General features: G+C 39.2%; 1 protein-coding gene and 1 long non-coding RNA gene across 3 annotated transcripts in view; one reads left to right on the top strand and one right to left on the bottom strand.

Moving 5' to 3' along the window:
* The window catches only part of CAMK1D (calcium/calmodulin dependent protein kinase ID), a 189,528-nt gene that overhangs the window by 143,201 nt on the left and 22,123 nt on the right, over positions 1–24,204 (top strand). Inside the window, exons 4-5 of the mRNA XM_072147343.1 lie at positions 17,787–17,925; positions 23,736–23,862. Coding sequence (XP_072003444.1) covers positions 17,787–17,925; positions 23,736–23,862 — 266 coding nt within the window. The remainder of the gene's footprint in view (positions 1–17,786; positions 17,926–23,735; positions 23,863–24,204) is intronic.
* Positions 17,690–24,158, bottom strand: LOC140127095 (uncharacterized). 2 transcript variants are annotated; one of them, XR_011854948.1, is made up of 4 exons: positions 23,440–24,158; positions 20,430–20,461; positions 20,057–20,155; positions 17,690–19,710 (listed from the first exon to the last, which is right to left on the bottom strand). It is a non-coding gene; the product is annotated as an uncharacterized lncRNA (long non-coding RNA). The 2 variants fall into 2 exon arrangements; XR_011854949.1 differs by having other exon boundaries at positions 23,532–24,158.

Raw genomic sequence — 24,204 nt, 5'->3', positions numbered from 1 at the left:
AATAATAAATAAGAGTTAGTTCAAGTTGTTTGTATGATATTAAATACATTCTTTTTAATAATTTTTTTTACTGCAGTTAATACGGGACATTGAAGAATAAAGAAACATTTAAATACCATAAAGGTAGTTTTATGCAGACCTACTCACACATTCCAATCTTATAGAGTTTTCTAGAGCAAGCACCCACATTTTTCAGAACTAAACTTATAGTGAGCACAGGCCTATTTTATCGATGTTCCCCTTCAATTCGTTGGACCACTAACGTTGCAGACATGAAATCTTTCTGTGCCGTAAACCCCTGAAATGTTATTATAACCCATCTTCTGCCATCACTCATTATGACAATAATTTAACACTTTACTGTAATATTCCTTTGTCACTGTTGGTATTTTCCATATTAGTGGATTGGTAGTCACACAGCCAATTTAGACAACAACAGCATACAGTACGCACTTCAATATAGATCATATTTAGATCATATTTAGGTTTGGTCAAGTAGTCATGTAGGCTGCAGCGCCTATTAATGTCCACATCAAGGCACGGCGAGAAAAAATAGACCTAAAACACTTGTCAATACATATGTACAAGCAGGTCTAGCATGAACCCGATTTCCTCTGAGATGTGCAGGTTGTGAGCAGCATGCATTGCAGGGGGTAGGTTGTATGCCGATAGCTGGAACTAGAATTTCCAGGTGCCTTTTATCTTTACGTGTAATGCATGAACTTTACAGGAATCAGACAGCATGTTCTGTTACAGTTCACTGAAGCAAACACAAGATGTAATTTAGCCAATATTACTTCATAACTTGGACCTCGTTTTTATAATTGTGTTACCTAAAAACATATTCATCACTTGATGAGAGAAGAATTACTAAAGCAGGATGTTACTAAGCAAGAAGTAAGCTTTGCCAGTTAGATGGTAGCCCCACAGACATGTTGATCTATTTTTAAACCTCTATGAATTTTATGACTTCCCAGATGCATTTTTATATACAATACAAAAGAATAGAGTTGTCTCCTGTAAAAGCCATAACATTTTTACTTTTACGGGGCTTTATGAAGACTTTTTTTATGCATGACATATATTACTTCCTAATTGGCGCCATTATATTCCTTAATTAAACATATAATGTATTGGGAAATTGGAAAAAAAATTCCAAATTGGTGGAATTCACCATAAACAATTTTGCAGCTTTGCTTTGTTTTTATGGCTTTTACTGTCTGGTTGAATGACAACTCTTTATTTTTTAGCCATACCATATTTTATAGTTTTTTTTATCTATATAGCTTCAAAAACATTGAGGCAGATTTATCAAGTGTCTGCAAGTCAATTGAAAGAATATTTCTGGCTGCCCATGGCAACCAATCACAGCTCACCTTTAAAATATTTATGAGCATTGGTAAAATGAAAGCCGAGCTGTGATTGGTTGCCATGGGCAAATGCAAATATTCTGACTTTCAGACACTTGATAAATATGCCCCATTATTTTAAAGCCTATCTGTATCACCAGTGTTGGCTGAGCTGACCTTTTCAATGATACCCTTTTGCAACAGTATGACATTTTGATAATTAAAAAAATTTCATGCATGGCAAAATGGTGATAAAATGGCAATTTGAATGTTTTCCATGATGTCGTTGACCCTATGGAATCTTTATATTTTATTAGCTCAGGCATTGTGGGATGTGGGGATATCTACCACTTATCTAGGGGTGTAACAATATAGTTTGGGTCCCAAGGTGGAACACTACAGTTTAAATGTTGAGGAAGATTTATTACTCTTTATTTATTACAACGAATTTACGGTTAATTTGCACCACCAGAAACCTTGCATCTGCTATGTTATAATGACAGTAATACCTATGAGCTGTAATGAACCTGTCCAGTAATACCGCATCCACAACCAGGCATGGTGCTAGCTATCAGACTGAGTAATTGGTGGCAAACTCACCCTGCAACGTCCCTGTGGGCTATGGCCCTGCCTGTAGCAGATAAGCCTCCCTAACAAGGGCGAACACACTATCAGAAACCAACTAACGGTCCGTGAGTGACCCTACAAGGTGACATGATAGTCTGACTTTGTCTGGCAGCTGCTGGATGGTGGAGCGGACAGATAACAGGAATGCAGATATAGACAAGTGTTAACACTAGTACAAAGAGACTGAGATGGGGAAAGCGTGGTCACACTAGGAGATACATGACACTGAGGGAGAAACAACAGATACAGACAGACAAACAGACCAAGATGGAGGCAAAGGTACAGAATCGTATAGCAATAGAATGGTTGCTAAGCATAGCTGAAGTCAATAACAAAAAGTAGCAAAACAAAGCAATAGCACTAGAGAACACAGAATACTGAATAACCAGCAAGAATTCAAAAACGCAGTATACACCAGTTTTGATTTCACTTCATTTCATTTTTTATTCACGTGTAGTATGAAAACACCAATTTGCTAAGTATTAAAAAAACATACAAACTCTTTGCAGATGTTGACCCCGGGACTCGAACTCTGGTCCCCAGTGATATAAGATTGTAATTCTAACCATTAAGCCACCATGCTGCCCTTAAATATTGAGTAAATAGCCACTTACACAAATGCATCAGTGTCAGATTTAGATGGTGAGCCCGGGAGCTTGTGTGTGCCGATGGAGGCCCTGTTTATATCACACTGTCCTGTTGCACAAGCACGCCAAGGTGCATGCCACGCCCACCCGGAATAACCAGCGAGGTCTGATAGGACTGGGCATGTATATAAGGCAGTTCCCGGACACACCTCCAGCAGCAGACTGGAGGGTGTGGCTCAATAAATCCAAAGTTTTCATAGTACATGGGTAGTAAAATGGCATAAAGAAATTAAAGGGGACAAAAGTCCAAAATATTAAGATGAGTGAGAAAGTAAAATGATTGGTAGAAATGACTAGTTCAAAAGACTGATGTATAGCCCCAAATATGTATACAGCCCCAAATATCAAGAGCCTTATAGGTTAGATGGTATAATGGCATTGTCTATGATATTTGTAAGTAGTAAAGGGAATGGTACAGAAAAGGGCATTTTAGGATCAAAATAATGAGGAAAGAGTTGAGCAATAGGATTGACTGAAGCATTTCCATTGTGTTTATGAAGGGTATGAATGCTCAGAACAGATTCATTTAGGAAATGTTTCAAAGTTAGAAATAGCAGGGGGTGGTGAGAATGCAGTCGTGATTTTGTATGAAAAAGCAGCTTCAAACACTACTTCTAAGCAACAAGCATGGGAAGAAGGTGTTAGTAGGGTGTTATAAATAGCTTGTATTTTTTCAGCTGGGGAGAAGATTCTTAAATGTTCTATCTAGTCCATGCTAATTTTGCACTTTATGGTAGCTTAGTAACAATTTTGTTTCTGTAAATAAGTATCATGCCTACCTTAAATATGAAATACTTTTGAAATCTTGCTATTCTGGGTTTCTGGTACAACGCCAAACGTTGCTGAGGTTATACTGATCAGCATACACGCCCACTGAGATGACACCTCACCACAACGCTGGCCACACTGGATATGTCACACACTTTACTGATGTACCATGCACCAGCGTGTGATAAATTTCTCCACTTATATCAGTATGGCCTGCAATGTGTTGATTGCATCCATGTAAAAAACATCTATCCCATGTTAAAAAACACTGTCTTCTCTCTTTAAATGTTCTCTGTGATGTTTGGCTGCTTTCCTCTGCAAACAGCACCACACCTGGCTACAGTTTGTTCTGTAGCTAAGCTGCAATACCATGTATTACCTGTTTATAGAAGGAGGTAGATGTGTTTTACAAATCCAGGACAATCCCTTTAAATCCACCAACAAGCAAAGTAAAAAAAAAAAGAATCTTCCCTACATACAGTGCTACATATAAGGCACTCACTGAATCCTTCCAAGATGGTCCCATGTAAATGGGTCACTCCTGTCTCCCCAGCCTCCTAACATGCAGTCCCATGTAAATGCATCCCTCCGCCCCCCCCCCCCGCCTCATAACATCCAGTCCCATGTACATGCATTCCTCCTGTCCCTTCAGCCTCCTAATATGCAGCCCCATGTAAATACAACCATCTTGTCCCTTCAGCTGCAATAAATGAATTCACTATTGTCCATTCCCCCTGTATATCCAGTCCTGTTCACACAACTTCACTTTTCTCTTCTATGAACAGACCCTTCAACACAGATATCTGCAGCTTCTCTGCTCCTTCATGATGATATGGAATGGCTCACCAACCTGGTTGTAGATGCAGGCTGGGATGAAGCTGTGTCCAAACTGTGGAAGCTGGATTGGAGTCTCCTCCATCTGGTCCTGGGATTAGCTAAATGTCAGTACTGATGGTGTACTATCTCTCTCTCTCTCTCTCTCTCTCTCTCCACTCTCCACTCTCCACTCTCCACTCTCCACTCTCACTCTCCACTCTCTCTCTCCACTCTCTCTCCCCACTCTCTCTCTCCACTCTGTCTCTTTTTCCACTCTGTCTCTCTCTTTCTCCACTCTGTCTCTGTCTCTGTCTCTCTCTCTCTCTCCACTCTGTCTCTGTAGAAAGACCATGAGGTCGGGACATCTGGCCCCTCCCTGTCCAGAGGTTTTATTATCCTGGTCAGGTAGTGTCTACCTCTCCAATCACACTCCCATGTACAATACAGCCTATGATTGGTCAATAACTAACATCCACATTGCCTATCTACAGCTGCTGATTACCTAATTACCCAGTACTAGAACTTACTAGAAAGTTCATGACTCCTTCTGACAGCTCCTAACCTGGAGAGGGCGATGTTTGCAACTTCCAGCCTGTCCATGTATTGGCATCGGTGTTGCAGAACTACAACCAAACATTGTGTTGATCATGTGATATGGACATGTGACCAGCAGCCATTTTCAGTCCTGTGTCTGCTCCACTGGGATCAACGGACTGATGAAAGGGCCAGTATCATTTTAGCCCATTACCGACACGTGACGTAGTATTAAGCTTCAAAAAGATGCCAAAATGCCCGATCTATCTTTTTTGCCATCTTAAAAAATATTAAAAACTCTATAAAAAGTGATTAAAAGGTCGTACAGTCCTAATTATGATAACATTGAAAACGACATCAAAAGACGCAAAAAATGACACCACCCACAGCTCTGTACACCAAAGTATAAAAAAGTTATTAGTGCCAGAAGATGGCAAAATCCAAAAATGTTTTTTGTACAGGAGGTTTTAATTTTTGTAAATGTATGAAAACATTATAAAACCTATAAAAATGTGGTATCCCCATAATCCTAACGACCCAAAGAATAAAGTAGACATGTCATTTGGGGCGTACAGTGAAATCCGCAAAATCCAAGCCCACAAGAATATGGCGCTAATGCGTTTTTTCAACAATTTCACTGCATTTGGAATTTTTTCCTGCTTCCCAGTACAGGGCATGGAATATTAAATATCAGCATTTTGAATTGTAATTTGTTACGCATAAAATAAGCCATAACACAGCTCTGTACGTAGAAAAATAAAAAAGTTATAGATTTTTAAAGGTGGTGAGTGAAAAATGAAAAAACAAAAAAAGGCATCGGCGGGAAGGGGTTAATTATTCATTATAGTGTATGTCCACAAAATTTTTCTGTTGAGGGGAGCAAAATGTTAACGCCTTAATGACCAGGCCCTTTTTCGCTTTTGCATTTTTATTTTTCATTCCCCGCGTTCAAAAATCCACTTTTTTATTTTTCATGTAAAGAGATGTGTGAGGGCCTGTTTTCTGTGTAACAAATTGCGCTTCATAGTGACGGTATTTAATATTCCATGCCGTACACTGGGAATAGTAGGCACTTTCCACTTTTAACCCCATATAAAAAAAATTTTTAAAAAAGTTTCAACTTTTATTACGTTTTAACTAGCTCTATGGGTGACGCCGATATCTAACATGTTTATGATTTTTACTGTTTATTTATATTTATATCAGTTCCATGGAAAGGGGTGATTTGAATTTTTAGGGTTTTTAATTTTATTTATTTTAATTTTTTTTTTAATTTTCTTCTATTTTTCAGACCCCCTAGGGTACTTTAACAAGAGGTTGTCTGATTGGTCCTAAAGCCTAGAACTATAGTCAAACATTTATCTTTAACCGGTTCGCGTTCCGATGCATGGAGAGGGCTCGCGGGCTGAGCCCTCTCCATAGCCGGTAAGTCTTTGCTGCATATTGCAGCAAAGGCTTATCGGTAACACCCGCGATCGGTGCCAGCACCGATTGCGGGTGTTTTCTTGCTGATCGCCGCCGGCAAAGCTGCCGGCGGCTTCAAACAGATGGCGGCGCCGCCATCTTTCCGAGGATCGTCACTCCCAGTGACGTCATCGGGGAGCGGCGATCCGTCGCCATGGTAGCTTCGGGTCTCACGAAGACCCGAAGCTTCTTCGGGTTAACCCATTCATTACAATGTGCTATCAGCACATTGTAATGTATGAGGAGTAAAATTCCCATATACTGCCATACTGTAGTATGGCAGTATATGGTAGGATCGATCAGACAACCTAGGGTTAAAGTACCCTAGGGAGTCTGAAAAATAGTAAAAATAAAAAAAAAGTTAAAAAAAAAAATTATAATAAAAAAACACTAAAAATTCAAATCACCCCCCTTTCCCTAGAACTGATATAAATATAAATAAACAGTAAAAATCATACACATATTAGGTATCGCCGCGTCCGAAAATGCCTGATCTATCAAAATATAACGGTTTTTCACTGCGTTTAACCCCGTAACGGAAAATCGCGTCCAAAATCAAAACTGGCACTTTTTTGCCATTTAAAAAAAAATAAAAAATTCTATAAAAAGTGATCAAAAGGTCGTACAGTCCTAAAAATAATATCATTGAAAACATCATCTAAAGTCGACACCACCCTCAACTCCATACAACGAAGTATGGAAAAGTTATAAGCACAAGAAGTTGGCAAAATAAAAAAAAAATTTTTGTTCATGAGGTTTTAATTTTTGTAAATGTATGAAAACATTCTAAAACCTATACAAATTTGGTATCCCTGTAATCGTACTGACCCAAAGAATAAATTAGATGCGTCAGTTGTGGCGTGAAGTGAAAGCCGTAATATCCAAGCCCACAAGAATACGACACAAATGCGTTTTTTCACCATTTTCACTGCATTTGGAATTTTTTTCCCGCTTCCTAGTACATGGCATGGAATATTCAATGCGATCACTATGAAGTGCAATTTGTTACACAAAAAACGAGCTGTCACATAGCTTTTTACGTGTAAAAATAAAAAAGTTATAGATTTTTGAAGGTGGGGAGTGAAAAATGAAAAAACAGGAAAGGGCCCGGTCCTTAACCGGTTAAAACTGGTTCTTAAAAAGACATGCACAGCCTGTGTGATAGAGTGATTTCACAAACTCTGGTCACAAGGTACTGCTCCAGACAAAAACACCAGTGTAGGACTGGGAGTCCTAGGTCCCGCCAGTGATATAGGTTCTGGGGGCCCACCTACTGCTACATGGAAATATTACCTGTACATTTTTAGGTTGTTTACAAATAAAATATTTTCATTGCGTTTTGCAACAATTTGAAAATGCATCAGGCAAAACACATCCCAAAACATATCAGTATTAATGATGGTGAAAACACATATATTTTGAGTTGCATTTTCCCATTGTGTTTCCAATGAGTTTTAAAATTCAATGTAACACATAGGCCCACATTTACTAAAAACCCAGCGCCAGTTTTCTGCCTGAAGTTGCACATTCTTCTTAGTGCAAACTGAGACACAATTGTGCAGCACACTGCACTACACACTGCCATGTCTTCTGAATGTATCAAAATATAAGAGTGATTAATCACTGTGCTGAACCCTGAATGGGGGTTTTAACTTTTTTAAACCGTTTTTTGATTGATTTTCTCACATAGCAATAACAGTACAGAACAACAACAGTACAACAATATCATATGTATCAATAATAAACATTCCCTACCCCCTGCTCATATTCCCTCTTCTGTCTCTCGGGTTGCAACATCTCTCACAAGTTCTCTAAAACATTTGCCTCATGAAGGAAACTGTTCTGTTATCACATTGCAACCCATGATCTTACTGCACCAAAAGCTGTTTTAAACTTGTAAAGCCTTAAAGCCTTTTATTGGATTATAGTTTATAACATTGGAGAAGATTTTTGCAGTGGCGACTATGGACTTGGGGACAACAGATGCAACAGTGCACCCTAAAACTCCATCTCTCCGACAGCCATGCCTGCTAGCCTCTGTGTACCCTAGGCAATATGGGACAACCACAAAGACGGTCCCACCCTGCGCCAAAATGCAGACATGAAACAGATAGCACATAGGGTGCAAAATCACATACACAAGGAATAGTCTACAACAAGAGCCAAATATTGCTGCACAGAAGCACAGAAGTATAACAATGCATATGTGGACAATAAACATAGCATGAGAATATATCCATTAAAGAGTATAGCATATACCAGGTGTCTACTCCAGGTGAAAGGGGCAGAGCTGTGAAATCTAAGCGTGTTAAGCCTTGCAGGACCAGGGCAAAGCTGGCAGAGAGACGGGTGTGGTAGATTCAATAAGCAGCCCAGCCATGTGAGCACTGTTCAGACTGAAGTGAACCAGTAGAATTCAATGTTTTCTCAGCCTGACCATACGAACTGCAGAAGTTCTTATCTGATTACCATTAGAATATTTTAGCCCTTTTCAGCTGCTCCCTTTGTTTTCCACTTTAGTTGCTCTCACCTTTTGTTTCTCACTCAGCGTATAAATATGGAACTCATAAGGCGCTCACTTAAAATTATCCTCACAGATTCCCCAATATAGGTTCCAGGATTAGGGTAGGAAGGATGGATCTATCATCAGATCTACTTCTGATGGTAGATTCCACATGGTAGGTTTCCCTTAAAGTGCATTAAATAACAATGAGAGCACCTAGATGTCTTATTAGCTATGATTTCTTAAAAGTGTATCCCAAATGTTCCAGCTTGCTGTTCTGCATTAAGGATTGTTGAGAGGACAGTGTTCGTTGCAGTCATCTGTCACAAGGCAATGTGACAGAGAGTCGTAGAGCCCTCCTCGGGGAATACCATACAACAGCATTTGTCAGACTCAAGGAAACATCAGAACAAGAGGCTACCAGAAGGTTAAAGTATTTTATCAGTAGGATAGTAACGGGAGCTGGCAAAGACAGATATGCTGCAGGCACAGTATAATGTCCATAGACAAAAGGAGCAGTGAATTGATAACATTAGCACCAAGCATGAATCTGAGTCTTTCACATCAAGATCATTTCCAGTATAAATTAGAATAGAATTCTGTTATATGTAAAATACTTCATTCTGCATAAACATTATTATACCATATGTTGCCAGTTATTAGCTAGACATTTTCAGAAAAGCTTGCATTCTGCATAGTGTGTAGTAGATTTATATAAGATTAATATTGTTGGACCCTAATATTAATTGAATTAATAGTTTGACCTCAGAATCTACCAGTGTCCTTAGTCATGCTAGGCATGCTTTGTGCAGCTCTGCGTAATCTGTAGGTGTTAGAATTATTATTATTATTAGTTACTAATGTCCAATGTTAACATTGTGTTTACATTGCGTTTTGGAAATGCAAATGTTAACAGTAATGTAATTGGGAAAATCACTTCTGTTATAATGTGTTTCAAAACAAAACCTAAATGCAACATGTAACCTCACCCTTAGAAGTAACCAATAAATGTAAAAAAAAATTGTAAATGCAAAAATTTACGAATTTAAAAAAAAAACGGTTACTGTGCAAAGTTTTAAACATTTTGAAATAATTCCAATTAACATGTAAAAAAAGGGTCCATGGAATGAATCCTTTCTTTGCACCTGCCCTCCACCAAGACGCCAAAATAAGCAAAAAAAGTGATACATAAGCGAAAAGTTGCACAGAACATAAAATAAAGATACACAAGGCACACTGCACAAGGTGCAGACCAAGGTGTACTTGAGATATGATATCACACCTACATACATACATTCGGTTTATGAGGAACTTGAGCCTTGATAGATGGGGATTGTCCATAACAGTGATCTAATAAGCCATTTGCTGGTAAAGTAACTGTTCAAAGTCCAAATAGCCCATAATATAATATAGACCAAATAACTAAATTGAGAAACAATAAACCCTATAAATTAGACTTTAGATTAGGCCAAATAATTCAGAGCTCACACATATGGTAAATCACACACTTACTCATAGATTCAGGCACTGTGACTGTGGTAATCTTTTTATATTTGTTATCCATGGCCTCCTTCCAAAATCAACATTTATAATTATGCTAATGAGGGTGGATCCCAGAGACCCTAAGTGTTGCAGATTCACAGACTGTTACAGTGTGCAAGGAGTACTTCACCCTCCCACTATGTGCTAAAACTTTGTGTGTTGCAGTGAGATTATATCAGACAGAGGGAGGGAAAGTGCTGAGTAGGAGCAGAGGGTGAAGGTGAGACAGGGTAACAGAAGGAAAGAGGCCATGGAAAACAAATATAAGAATATGTCACAGTGCCTGGATCTATGAGTAAGTGTCTCTGGCTTATAAATGCTTGATTTTGACAGTAGATTTCCTTTAATATGGGTTGTTACATATTTGATTAATCCAATATAATTTTTTATGGACTGCTACTGTTTGTATTTCTAGCCCTTTTCCTTTTTGGTTTTTCATTTCAATATGGGCTTTGATTGCACAGCTTTCACATTGCAGTCCACATGACATATATCATTTATTCTCAGTATTATCCGGGGGATGCTTAATGTATATTTTTTTTAAAATTGGTACATTTTGATGTTTTTCCTATTTCAGAATCATAATCAATGTTTAGATGTTTTCATTTATGATGTCATCTTTGCATTAGCGTACAGCAGTGCATTCACTGTTTTCAGTTTTTCTCACACTTTTTTTTCCACACTTTTTTTTCATAAAATCATGGCAGGAATAGTAATTAGCTGTTTTTGGCTTTTACATTTATAACATCTTTTTCATATCAAATTATTTGATTAATTTTCCTAAATCATCTTTCTACTTTTGTCACAATTTGTTATGAAGACTGTGCAAAAAGTGTGCCTAATTTATCTATAAACTTCACAAGTCCAGATGCACATATTTATCAGTAACAGATGTTAACAGCTTTAGGGAAATCATGTCTTTACAAAATTGTCACTGGTTTCTCTAGCCACCAGCAAAATAGAGGCTCAGCTTTTACAGGGAGATTTATAGAGCGGTCATTCAGAGAGCAGAACGTTGTAAGTTCTCCCCCTAGTGTACAATTTTTATAACTGCATCCGTAAATTTATACAACAGAAGTCAATTCATGTAAAAAGTTACTTCTATGCATGTACAGACTAAACAGGTTCTTTCAGAATTAGAAACCTTTCTACAGGATAGCTGATGTTTGATCAGTGTCGTTCCCTTTGCTAGGACCACCACAATTAATTAAACATGACTCCTGTTCTTCCATTTAAATGAAGAACGTACAGACTTCACTGCTTTTATTCTCTATTGTACTGATAGGGATAGCCAAGAACTGTTCTTACTGCTATATTTGTCAGTCCTGTAGACTTTGGAGCAGGCGTGTACATGCATGACTGTTGCTCCATTTCATGGGATCACATGAGACCCCATAATCTTACAACCTGACATACCGCATACCTGCTGCACATAGCATGCATAATAAACAATGCACCTTGTCCTGCCCCTTACCCCAACCCTATAATATGCCCGCACAGTATAATACCCAGAAAAATGGATCTTATACTATATATTCTCACCTTGTACAACGCTCCATTCCCCCTCCCCTCTTATTGTGGTCCTATTATCTGCACCCTCTCTTATTATCCTGCACCCTATGCTCTTACATTGGTCCCCATTTCTCTGCTCTCCTTCCTTACTATGCCCCTTATTTGCTCCCCCTCTTATAATGCCCCTTATCTGCTCCCCCTCTTATTGTGCCCCCTCTCTGCTGCCCTTCCTTATTATCTTCCCCTCTCTGCTCCCCTTCCTGTTGTGCTCCCCCTCTTAAACTGCCCCACTTCTTTTTATGGTACCCACTTCTGCTTCCCCCTATTATTGGGCATTTTTATCTGTGCCCCCCCCCCACCATCCCCTTATGGTCCCTGTTTTGTTAAATAAAAATAAATAGGGTACTCACCTTTCCTCTTTTCCCCTTCTGTCTTTTTCTCCCCTTCTGTACTACACCAATGCCCAGCAGGCGCATTGTGATCATGTCACTGCGACCGCCAGGCTCTGCTGTGTACAGACATGGCAGAGACCCAGTAGGGATGCAGAGAGCTGATGGCTCTCTGTATCACCATAGATATTCATCCAAATCCATCGGTTGTCTGCTGGGTGGGACAAAGCATGAATTCCAGGACTGTCCTGCTGGGTCCGGGACGGTTGGGAGGTATACATACTGTTCTATTTTCTTAAACTATAAACTGTAAAGCTATAGGGATTTTACCAAATTATTATAGGGATTAGCACTACAGCCTTGCAGCACTGGAGATCTGGGTTTGATTCCCAGGGTTAACATCTGCAAAGAGTTTGTATGTTCTCTCCATGTTTGTGTTGGTTTCCACCGGGTCCTACGGTTTCCTCCCACACTCCAAAAACATACGGTAGGTTGATTAGATTGTCAGCCCCATTGGGGACAGGGACTGATCCGGCAAGCTCTGTGCAGCACTGCGTAATCTTTGTGGGCTGTATAAATAAAGAATTATTATTATATGCGATTCCCCCTTTGAAAACAAACAGAAAAATGCCTACTTTTTGCTGCTCATCTTTTTCTTTCCAAAGTTATGGCATTTTCTGTTCTGAAAGTGTTTGACTAAACTCTTTCTCACTAGAGGTGAAGTGGGGGGAGACTAATATCTGTCTGTCTATGCCCTCGGGCTGAGGCCAGTTAGCTTGCCCACAGATCCCATGATGCCTTGTGTTCTCTCTCAAAGTAATTTAGCATTAAATCCATTTAGCTTCCCACAAGTAAATCCAGTGAACACTGCACAGTGCACATACAGGATGTATATGGTGACAGCCTGGCAGCTTTCATCACATGGAGGAGCAGGGGACATTTAATAAGTGGTAGAAATCATTAGTAAACCAGTAACATGCAGTGTATAGCCTGTGGTATGTGAGCACGAAGGGTTAATAGCTTCTCTGCACAGAGCTGATACTGCCGATGACAAGGTGGGGGAAGGGAGCAGCATAAGGACAGGAGACAGACAGATAAAGTTCTGTAGAATCACAGATTGGGATGGGGGGACTGATCGGGAACAGGGAAGAGATCTTGTACCTCACTATTCTGTGCAGGAGACATCTTCATTCACTATCTTAGACACTTCCAGCACAGCTACATTCATTTTCACATGGCCTCCTCCCCTGTGAGCATGTAGCAGCAGCTCCTCCCCTCCCATGAAACTGTCTGAAAAACAGTGTAAACAAGATACAGTCTTATAGGGCTAATCAGCACATAGAGAGGAGGCAGCTATAGCAGCACTGAGGTAATCTGAGTGGGATAGCAGGGAAACTGCAGTATATAGGTAACAAAGATAATAGGCAAAGTTGTTTTACATACCAAGAGCTATTGATTTGTGGAAAACAAAAAAACTTTATAGTTACTCTTTAATAATGTAAACACACAGTACATTTTGTTTTAATAGATATGCATAATGTTATAGTATGTAGGAATAAAGATTAATGATGACTTTGGAATGTCACATCTGCTTTGGTGGTCAAGTTATGTGTCAAACAAAAGTCCAGTGTGCCGAATCTTGTCCACCTCCTTATTTTATCTGGCTCTTCATGGTTCTATAAAAGTAGAAAGTAGATTCAGATTCTGAACTCTTATTTAAAGCACTACAATGGTTCCAGGACATAAAGATAACATGCCATCTGCCATCAGCTAGGTTACGCAGATGCTCCCATGAAGAACCATAGCAGCAATGCAATCAGCCTTTTATGGAAACCATAAAAAATCTCATAAAAATCTCATGACACCCCTACATAAGAAGAGCAGTTTATCTAACCATAACACAAAAATATTAGCAATATTAGTGTACATCCACTTGTGCAAGATCTTGCTGTGCATTTCCTGCAGCATACTGCAATTAATATACGGCAAAGTCCCCATCTGTAATATGAAATTTCTTTAACATTGTTTGCTGATTGCAAATGCAAATTCAAATGGTGAAACCATCCGTGAAATTCTGCATCATGCAAAACAAATCCTCAGCACAGGACAGTTTCCACTGTAGATTTCTTCTGCAGTGTGTAGATAAAATTTGATAAAATGTTGACTTTGCAAATACTCCAGATTTTCCACCAACCGTCACTAAATTAAGGTTAATGCAAGCAGACTCCTTCAAGGCTTTATTGGGCCTCACATGTGTCCTGCTATTCTTTTCTATAAACAATTGTTCTCCGAGTTGAATAATTGCACATAAGGAACCCTACCTGAAGTATGCCACAAATTTTGTTGGACTCATATGTACGGCCAAATATAAACAGGCCGGAAATTGGGTGGGGCTTGCAAAATAAGAAAAAAGTTAAAAGGATAAAATCTGATAGTTAAAGGATCAACTTCTAGGGCCTTCTTTGATCACATGGACATAGCTGAGCGATAGGGTGGAGCCCCCATTTGAGCACGCATCCTGCCACTCCATTCAATAGTATGCGAGTGTCTGAAATGAATGAGCACATTACTCAGCTATCTTCGGCTCTCCCATTCATTGCCTATGGGAGTGTTGGAGATGGGCAAACACTGTGCTCGCCAATTTCAAACACTCCATTCTGTTGAATGGAGTGACATGATGCCAGCTCTACCTGCTTCTCCACCCATCAGTAAGAATGGACCCTTAATCTGTGGATCCCTAAAGTGTGTTCGTATGATAAGTAAGTAGTCAGGAATCATGTGCAAACCTTTTCCAACCCCTTTAAAGGAGTATTCTAGCCCAAATCAATAGTATATGGCCAATCAATAGTATATTTCATTATGTCATTAAAAGACCCCTTTCATTCATCGGATACAGATAGAGCCCACAAGCAGACGGCCCTGTCCATAGTGTAGCAGCTGTATTGAATTGCATGAGAGCTGCACCTCTATTGAGCCACAAAAGCCATAACAATGCTTTTGGCTGTCTGTAGTGTGAAACAACCAATCAGCTTAGGTTGACAGGCCTCCTGAGTGTTTCTCACACTAGGGCATCAGTATTCAATTGTGGGAGTCCAACATCCGTAACCCACACATTTAGTTGTGCCAATAAGAACTGTTCTTATATACAACTACAGACAACACAGGAGAAATCCTTATTTGTTACATCCAGTGACCGGAAGTTTACTTGCCGCCACATGTCTGTTGGAGTGGATATTATGTAATGCTATCAATGCTTCAATAAAGGAGGAAGAGCCCGACGAGAGGTTCAGGAAGGCGCTTGGTGCAAACAGCAGACGTAGAGATCCAATGGATAAAAGAATCTCTTTTATTATTGTTAAAAATATTTATCTCATAAAATGAGCATATGCATAACGTATTAAAAATACAGTGCGACGCGTTTCAGCTCTGGACTAGAGCTTTCATCAGGCATGGTGTAAAGAAACAATCCAACAGATTTATAGCTTACCTCGTTATGAAAATAAAGAAAAAAAAAAAAAAAAAATGTCACGTGACCTACCGGGGGTCAAAGTTCAGGGTTTTTCCGTTCGTATACGGAACCCTCCCGGTGTTCTAATGGTGAAAAATACATTTGATCTATATAAGTAGACAGGATTTATACATAGTATTGTTTTTAAGAAATAGCGGTTGCAATTTGAAGAGAACATGTACATTGTGACAATATCTATATAAACCAGCGATAGATGCATACAACAATCGATGTATAAACTTATGAATGAGGACATACTAGAAGAGCAGAGGCACATACATAGTGTGATGAAGCGAACCTAAGAGGATATAGTGTCTTGCTTCAATAAAGAAACTATTGTGTTTGGAGCCTGGCTGGACCGTGGATTTATTACTTCATACTAATGGCTCATGCACTTGTGTGACATCACATGACCATGGATAGATTTCTATCCAGTGGAAGTAAATGTAAAAGCAGGACAGCAAGCAGAGATTAGTGAGGAATTGATATAGAAAGTATATTGGAAAAGTGAATAACTTTTCATTATACAAGCAATATCAATTATTAATTTTCTGAAAGTGGACAACCCCTTAAAGTATCTAGGCCAAGACAAAAGCTATTATGTGCAGTTCCTAGAATAATCCAAACGTCCTTGTACAACTTCCCCTTTGAATAACAGAAAGATATGATGCAGAGGACTAAGTTTACCCCCTATATACATAAGTCCACTTGGGTTAAAGAGAACCTACCACCATGATTCTACCTATAAAGGTAGAACGGGTGGTAGGTGGATGAATGGGACGTGAGGATGGCCCTTTTATGGGCTAATCCTCACGTCCCGGCTATCCTTTAGTAAACTTTAATGCAGGTATATGCAAATTTTTTTAAGTGGCTACTGGGGCGTGGAGCAGCCGGACATGAGGCTACAAGTCGCGGCTACTCCACACCCCAGTAGCCTCTTTCCTCCGCCTACCATGTAATCTTCGTCACGCAGCTCTTCTCAGCTGCGCGCCCTCGTCTGAATACCTACTGTGCAGAACGCCGCAGATGCCGGGGGACTCGGATGAGGGCGCGCAGCTCCTCGTAGCTGCACGCCGAAGATTACATGGTAGGCGGAGGAAAGAGGCTACTGGGGCGTGGAGTAGCTGCGACTTCTAGCCCCATGTCCAGCTACTCCACGCCCCAGCAGCCGCTTAAAAAAAATTGCATATACCAGCATTAAAGTTTACAAAAGGATAGCCGGGACATGAGGATTAGCCCAAAAAGGGCTATTCTCACCTCCCATTCATCCACCTACCCCCCTGTTCTACCTTTATAGGTAGAATCATGGTGGTAGGTTCTCTTTAAGGATTTCCCACTAACAGTAGAGGTACCTTTTGTTTCCATGGAAAGAGCACCTGGTGAATTTTCTCTCACACTCTCAGCTCTCCTCATTGATCTCCACTTTCTCAGTTCCCCCTTGTATCTGTAGTGAAGTTTCAATGTAACCAATTTTCTGCCTGCCAATTACAATGGTACAAGGAATACATAACACATTTTACATGAGAACATGTTACCTCATGAAACATATAAAATAATACTTGTGTATACGGTAGATGCCATCCTAGGCCCAGCTGCCGGAATTGCACTCTAGCATACTAGAGCAGCTTCAGCTCTGTTGAAAATAAGGGGTGTTAATGATACATAATGTGTAGATGCTTGGAATGTGAATATAATGTGTAGGAAAGAATATCTCTGCTTTTTACATTGCTGATGGTATAATATAATAAGTTATATGCTATAATAAGTTGTAACAGCATTATGTTTTTTTCAGGTGAATATATAATAGGTTTCCATGATCCTCAAATTCAATTTAATTAACTGCAAATTATGTTTTAAAGTTATTAATTGTTAATATTCTTTACCTATAAACTCATTATGTTCCCTCATATTTGCAGATGTTAATCAAGTTATTGGTAGTAGGTTTACAGTGAGGTAAAACTTTAATTAAAACCCAGGAGCTAAGACATATGGTCATTAGTTTCTAAGGCATACACAATGAAGCCTGCAAACATCTATAAATAATACATAACTTGGACTCCACTGATATTGGTACAGAATAATAATGTATGATGATATGCAATTAACTGTTTAAATCCTGTTTTTTAGAGTGTCTGGTGGAGAACTGTTTGACCGAATAGTAGAAAAGGGGTTTTATACCGAGAAAGATGCAAGTACACTCATCCGGCAAGTGTTAGATGCTGTTTTCTATCTCCACAGACTCGGAATTGTACACAGAGATCTGAAGGTTAGTTGTCATTTATTTTCATTGAGAATTAAAACAACTGCATGCTCCTATTTATCACACATTTCCTTAATGGGTCCAAATTCATTTGTGCATGGCAGGCCTCTTTCTTCCAGTTGGGCAGGGTGGCAGAAACAGGGGGCGCAATGTCTGTGAGCTCCGCCCATCTCATGACGTCATAGTGTGCATGTGGGCCAAGCACAAGGAGCTGGCTCATCCCAATCTACCACAGAGGATGAAAAAGAAAAGCCACAGGAATATACAATACACTACAATACATCACAACTTACTTTGAGGTGCACTCTTAAGTTGCTAGTTCCTTGGTTGCATAAAAACAGTTACAGGACATTGTGATACAGTACAATGGAAGTTACATGACACATTCATTAAAAATAGGGAAGCAATTACGATACAAAAGTATACCAGTCACAATAACACATAGACACAGACTAGAGAGGCATGTGTAGGGGATATTACACTAGGGTTGCCATTGTGGTGCTGACACTGTTGTGATGAACTAGTGGTGTACTGCTGCTGCAGGTATTGGTTTGGCAGAAGACGCACTGTCCGTAGCTCCACTGTTGCCAAGTATCGGCACTTAAGCTGCCTGGGTGTGCCTGCCTCTGGAGCCACAGTGCAGCGTCCTCCTGACTTGCTGTAAGGCTTTGGTTGTGATCACTTACATTTCAGGTGCTCTAATGAAGCTGCTACTGATGCTCTTGGCTGCCAGAATCAATTAACGGCGCTCTGTTGCAACCTTCTGCTGATGATCCGTTTAGTGGAGGTTGATAGAGTGAAAGGCCAAGTTAATGCCACAGGGCTGGGTCAGAGGGGTGGATGAGGGGGGTTCAAAAGCCGGAGCCAATGCACAGGCAGCCGCCTACAGCGGTGCCATCTTGACAGTGCATCTTTTCTAAGTGCCACCACAAGTTCAAGATTTGGAGTGGAAAAGCGATAGAGGAAAGAGGTTATTTTGTTTTCTGGGTAACATTTCAAAGAGAGAGTTAAGTATGTTCTTACAGATAGTGTCGCTGTGTTCCCTTCTGGTTCAATTCTGGAATAATTCTGTACACTTAAATAGTTAAACTTAGAAAAGTTGTACTGGGTAAGACCAAGGTCAGGTATGACCTGTAGTCTCCAATTTATACTCCAGGATAAATTAGTTACAACTATCAGGGGTTAATCAAGAGGATGGAGAGACACAGAAAGGAGTCAGGAAGTCTCCAGGGAGAATAGGGAAACAGATTTGAAACAGAAAGTGGAGGCATGGTATATAGCTACTACAGGGGGCCCAGTATCTATATTTATTTACAGGGTGTACAGTATGAATTAAAAGGGGCGGCTGAACCTATTCATTCATTATGGGCTTCCTGTATACATGTAAATAACAGGGCTCTATTCATGTGTAAAATTATTTGGGATACTGTATATATGTATAAAAGGCCCAGGACTTGGTCCTGGTGCTGGGTACGAAGCTTGGTTCTAGTACTGTACTTATGTATTGAACGTCATACTGGTGCTGCATTTATGTACTAGTACTAGCTTTGTTCTGGTGAGTTATATTTGTAAATTGCTATTATAATAATTAATAATGACCAAAATGATAATTTAAAACACACTGTACATTTTAATTAACTGTATATGTTAGAATTAATTTGGGAGGAGCAATGTCTAAGCTGCTTTAGTGATGTAGAGGAAAACTTTCCATTCCTTGAGAGAGAAGATTGAAGTAATATCGCTCTTTATTCAGGTGAAAAAAATCAAAATAGTATATGCAACATTTCAGTCCTAAATCAGAGGAAATAAAACAGAGTTAGGAGTTACAAACCAGGGGTACAAGAACAATGAATAAACAAAATGCTGAGATTATAATAGAGCCCAAGGCCCAAAAATAATGCCCTATGGGTAAAACTCATATATATATATATATATATATATATATATATATATACTGTATGTATACTGTATATAAATATATGTAGAAAGCAAGATCTATTCTAAACAGGATCAACATACAGGAGTAAATTTATTAAGGTATATGAATCCAGGAATCAGGATACACATAAGAAAATGACAGGAACCGAAAATGACAATTTTGAAAACGGAGCACACATATGACATAGGCTATACTTACCGGATTGCAAGATGTAAGTAAGGAAATGTACGAAAAATGCACAATGACCGCTCTGATTGCACAGTCAACGGAGCATCAGGGAGAAGAGAATCAAGGACGCTAAAGGGATGAAGAAAGTAATGTAAAAAGAATAAAGCATGAAGGGAGTATGGAGAGGGAGTAAGAAAAGAAGGGAAGTAAAGAAAAAAAGAGATGAGGAGAAGGATACTTGAGAGAAAAAAGTAATGTAGAGAGACAAGAGAAGAATGTGTGAAATATATGAAATGTACAAGAGGAACATAAGAGAGAAAGGATATGAGATGTACAAAAAGGATATGATGTGTTATATGGGTAAAAGTACCATGGGGAGGAAGAAAAAAGATAGAAGATATACCTTTGCAATACGTGCTTCTATGATCAGTGTAACTGAAAAAAATGAACAAGAAAAGGGTTAGAAAAATTGACAAAATTGATATTACAATAGTATACAAGTCAAGCATTTCATCTCATATTCCCTGTTCAGTAAATGTGAGGCCATAACATCCAATCGGTGTATCCAAAAAGCTAAGAGTTGTTTTATCCGGTTTCCCTACATCTTGGAACTTGCTGAAATTGGTACGGTACAGGTAAGATTTTGTAGGGCTTGAAAACAAATGTGAGAAGTAGTACTACTGCGCAGGTCTGTTTTAACTCTTTGTCTGAGAGTATATAAAAAGTCACTCCCCAATGCAAATAAAGTGGAATCAACTTGGGAGACACAAGTGCATGTGTTAAATAATGGTTCTCTGAGTGGAGTGCTATATACACCAATTTGGACCCACATCACATGGAGATAGAGACAATTTCTCTAACACATGTAGACGTAAGTCTTTCTGAGATGGATCAGTAACAATCCTATGGACAAGTTGTATATGAGAGTTAGGTAAGAATCGTTTACATGGGTCTGGATGACAGCTAGAAAAGTGGAAGAGACTATTCCTATCGGAGGTTTTTGGTGAGTGAGCCTGACATATCTTGTAAGATGGCAGTGTCAAGAAAGTTGATCCTCTCAAGACTGTAAAGACTTTTGAAGAGTGTAGAGTGGCCCACCCCATATGCAGACAATGTCATCGATATAACTTTTCTATAGGATAGCATGAGCTTGATACAACAAATTAGGGTAAACAAAACTAGAACCCATGACCATACCACTTATTTGGAGATGGAAGGAATCATGGAACATGAATTAATTTTCATGTAGCACCAGAGTCAGGAGGTATAGGCGTAGTTGTCTGAGCATAGGTGAATGTTGTGACCTGTCCAGTAGTTTTGAGACTGCAAAGACCCCTTTATCGTGTTGGATACTGGTGTACAGGCTCGACACATATCATGTTGTAAAGTATAAGTCGGGAGGAATTTGTTTGAGATAAGGGATGTGTGTCAAGAAATCATTGGTGTCAAGAAGGAAAGAGGGAGATAGTTTGGTTAATGGGGGCCAAAAATTTTTCAATGAAAATGGCTAGGGTGAAAATAATGAGTCCGTTGAGGCAACAATAGGTCTGTCCGGAGGTTTGTCAAGCGTTTTGTGGATTTTGGGTAGAACATAAATCACAGGGATTATGGGGTTTATACAGAAAATTGTGCGTTTCATTATCTATTGATTTGGAGATAACCATCTAGTGTATGTTTGATTGTCAGGAAAAGCATGTGGTGGGATCCTGGCTAAGTGTGCCAGAAAATTTGTGTGTCAGAGAGTTGTGAAAGAATTTCACTGATATAATCATGTCTATCCATTACCCCTATTGCACCCTTTTGTCTGCTTGTTTGAATATGAGTTTTTTTTGTCATCAATAAGGGAAAAATTGCTTGGGTAGTGTAATGTACCTGATTCTATGTCCATCCTGAATTTTATGAAATCCATATTGACAGGAGAGAAAATTTTCTAGCTTTTTGATTTGAGATTAAGGTCCTGGGCTCTAATGAGGGCAGGTTGAGGCTCTGATGGGACGCATGTCTCTAAGCTTCAGGGTTCTTTTGAACCGCTGTAAGTCTAACTCTAGTTGAAATGTATTCAGCTTTTGGAAAGGCTTTTTTGTCTATGTCACCGCATAGTGGTGTGTCACATTATTGAGCTTTGATTTACATGATTGATTTATGTTATGTATTTGGTATCTTTATCTATTGCCTGATGTAGGTCTGATTTATTAAGACTTAAACGTTGCATAAACTATTAGGATTGCTACACCTGAATACAAAATGATATAAATTCAAGTAGTGCCAAGTTTTCCTTTACATGGATAAGTATGGTGTGGTAGTCTACTTGTGCACCCCACCTAATTAAATCCAAGTGACATGTCATCATCTACTAAGCCAACTTAGTGGGCTAGTGCTGCATACACTATAATCCATACAAAAATGTATGTCTCTAATATTTTTAATTTTGTGGGGAGCTGTTTATGCTAAAATGAGTATTGTATATATTTTAATGATCGGTGGGGGGAGTGAGTCTTTGAAATTTGCCCTGCACAGCAAAGTACCAAGAAACTGTTCTGGTGTTTGGAAAACTTTTAAAAGATTTGTCTCATCATATAAAAGCAGGGGCTTCTGGTATCCCTGGCATCAGCCACAGCCGAACATTTCAACAGTATTTTCCCTGCAATAAATAATATTTGGCACTGTATCATACATGTATTCATTCATATGGAATACTGTGTAGGTCTTAGTCCTGCTTCAGAAATATACAAATACAGTTTCTGTAATGGGTAAGGAAAAACTAAACCTCTAGTACTATTAATGTGTGTAGAAAGTGTACCCATGCTCACAACCCATGAACCAGCTCGTTTTTGGTGACATGCAAAGGCTGCAAAGGTTATGTCATGTTGACTTCACACAGTGATACAGTATATCACTGATGTCAGTGTTGGGCTCAGGCCAGGCTGCAGCCGGTGTACAAATTAGATTACAGGCAGTCCCCGGGTTACGTGCAAGATAGGGTCCGGAGGTTTGTTCTTAAGTTGAATTTGTATGTAATTCGAAACTGTATATTTTATAATAGTTCCAGACAAAAAAAATTTTGGCCCCAGTGACAATTGGAGTTTAAACATTTTTTGCTGTAATGGGACCAAGGATTAGCAATAAAGCTTCATTACAGACACCTTACAGCTGATGATTACAGCCTGAGACTATAGTAAAGATTCCAGCGAACTTCACCAGAGGTCAGAGGGGTCTGTCTGTAACTATGGTTGTCTGTAAGTCGGGTGTCCTTAAGTAGGGGACCGCCTGTAGTTCTAATCTATATAGTACAGCCTACACTCAAATTAATGCTAACATATACTGTATAGTGCCCATTAAGATAAATACAGTGCCTATACATTTTGTGCCCTCCTGCCTGCTGCAGCCTAAATATCTTACAGGTGTTACAGTACCCAAAATTAGGGTTCTCTAGTGTCAGATGTCATGCTGGGCTGAAGCAAACAGCCTGGTTCTACCCATCTGAAAGGGAATTGAAAATAATTACATTTATTACTTCGTGGCATTCATAGTGGCACCTATGAAAGGATGTAAAAATTTTGAGTTAAAAGATATTACTTTATATATCAATTCAAAGTAGATTCCTAATGTGATTTAGTTACACATTAGTATTACTATATGAATACAAAACAGACGTGATTCCAGGCCTTTATGCTGTGCACATCAACTATTTCTTCTTTCTGTCTTTTAGCCCGAAAATCTGTTATATTTTAGTCAAGAAGGAGAGTCAAAAATTATGATAAGCGATTTTGGTCTTTCAAAGATGGAAGGTAAAGGAGATGTGATGTCCACAGCCTGTGGGACACCTGGCTATGTTGGTAAGTGACATTATTGTACATCTATCATATTCATCCTATTACTGCAACATTGTTGTTGCTTTTCAGCTTACAGGCCACTTATAATTTATACATTACAAAAAAATGGACTGCTGTGCTACTCCGTTTACAAAACCATAATTTCTAGATTTCCGTACATACTCAAGTATAAGCTAACCTGAGTATAAGCCGAGGTACCTAATTTTAACACAAAAAGCTGGGAAAACCTATTGACTCAAGTATAAGCCTATGGTTGGAAATTCATTGGTCACAGCCTCCAACCAGTATATAGCTATCCAGTCCCCTTCCCCCCAGTATGTACCAAGCCCCTTGCCCCTAGTATAT

Source organism: Engystomops pustulosus, chromosome 4, assembly GCF_040894005.1.
Source record: "Engystomops pustulosus chromosome 4, aEngPut4.maternal, whole genome shotgun sequence".
Taxonomy (NCBI): domain Eukaryota; kingdom Metazoa; phylum Chordata; class Amphibia; order Anura; family Leptodactylidae; genus Engystomops; species Engystomops pustulosus.
Note: the sequence above shows the minus strand (reverse complement) of the source record. Positions and strands in the feature narration are given on the sequence as shown.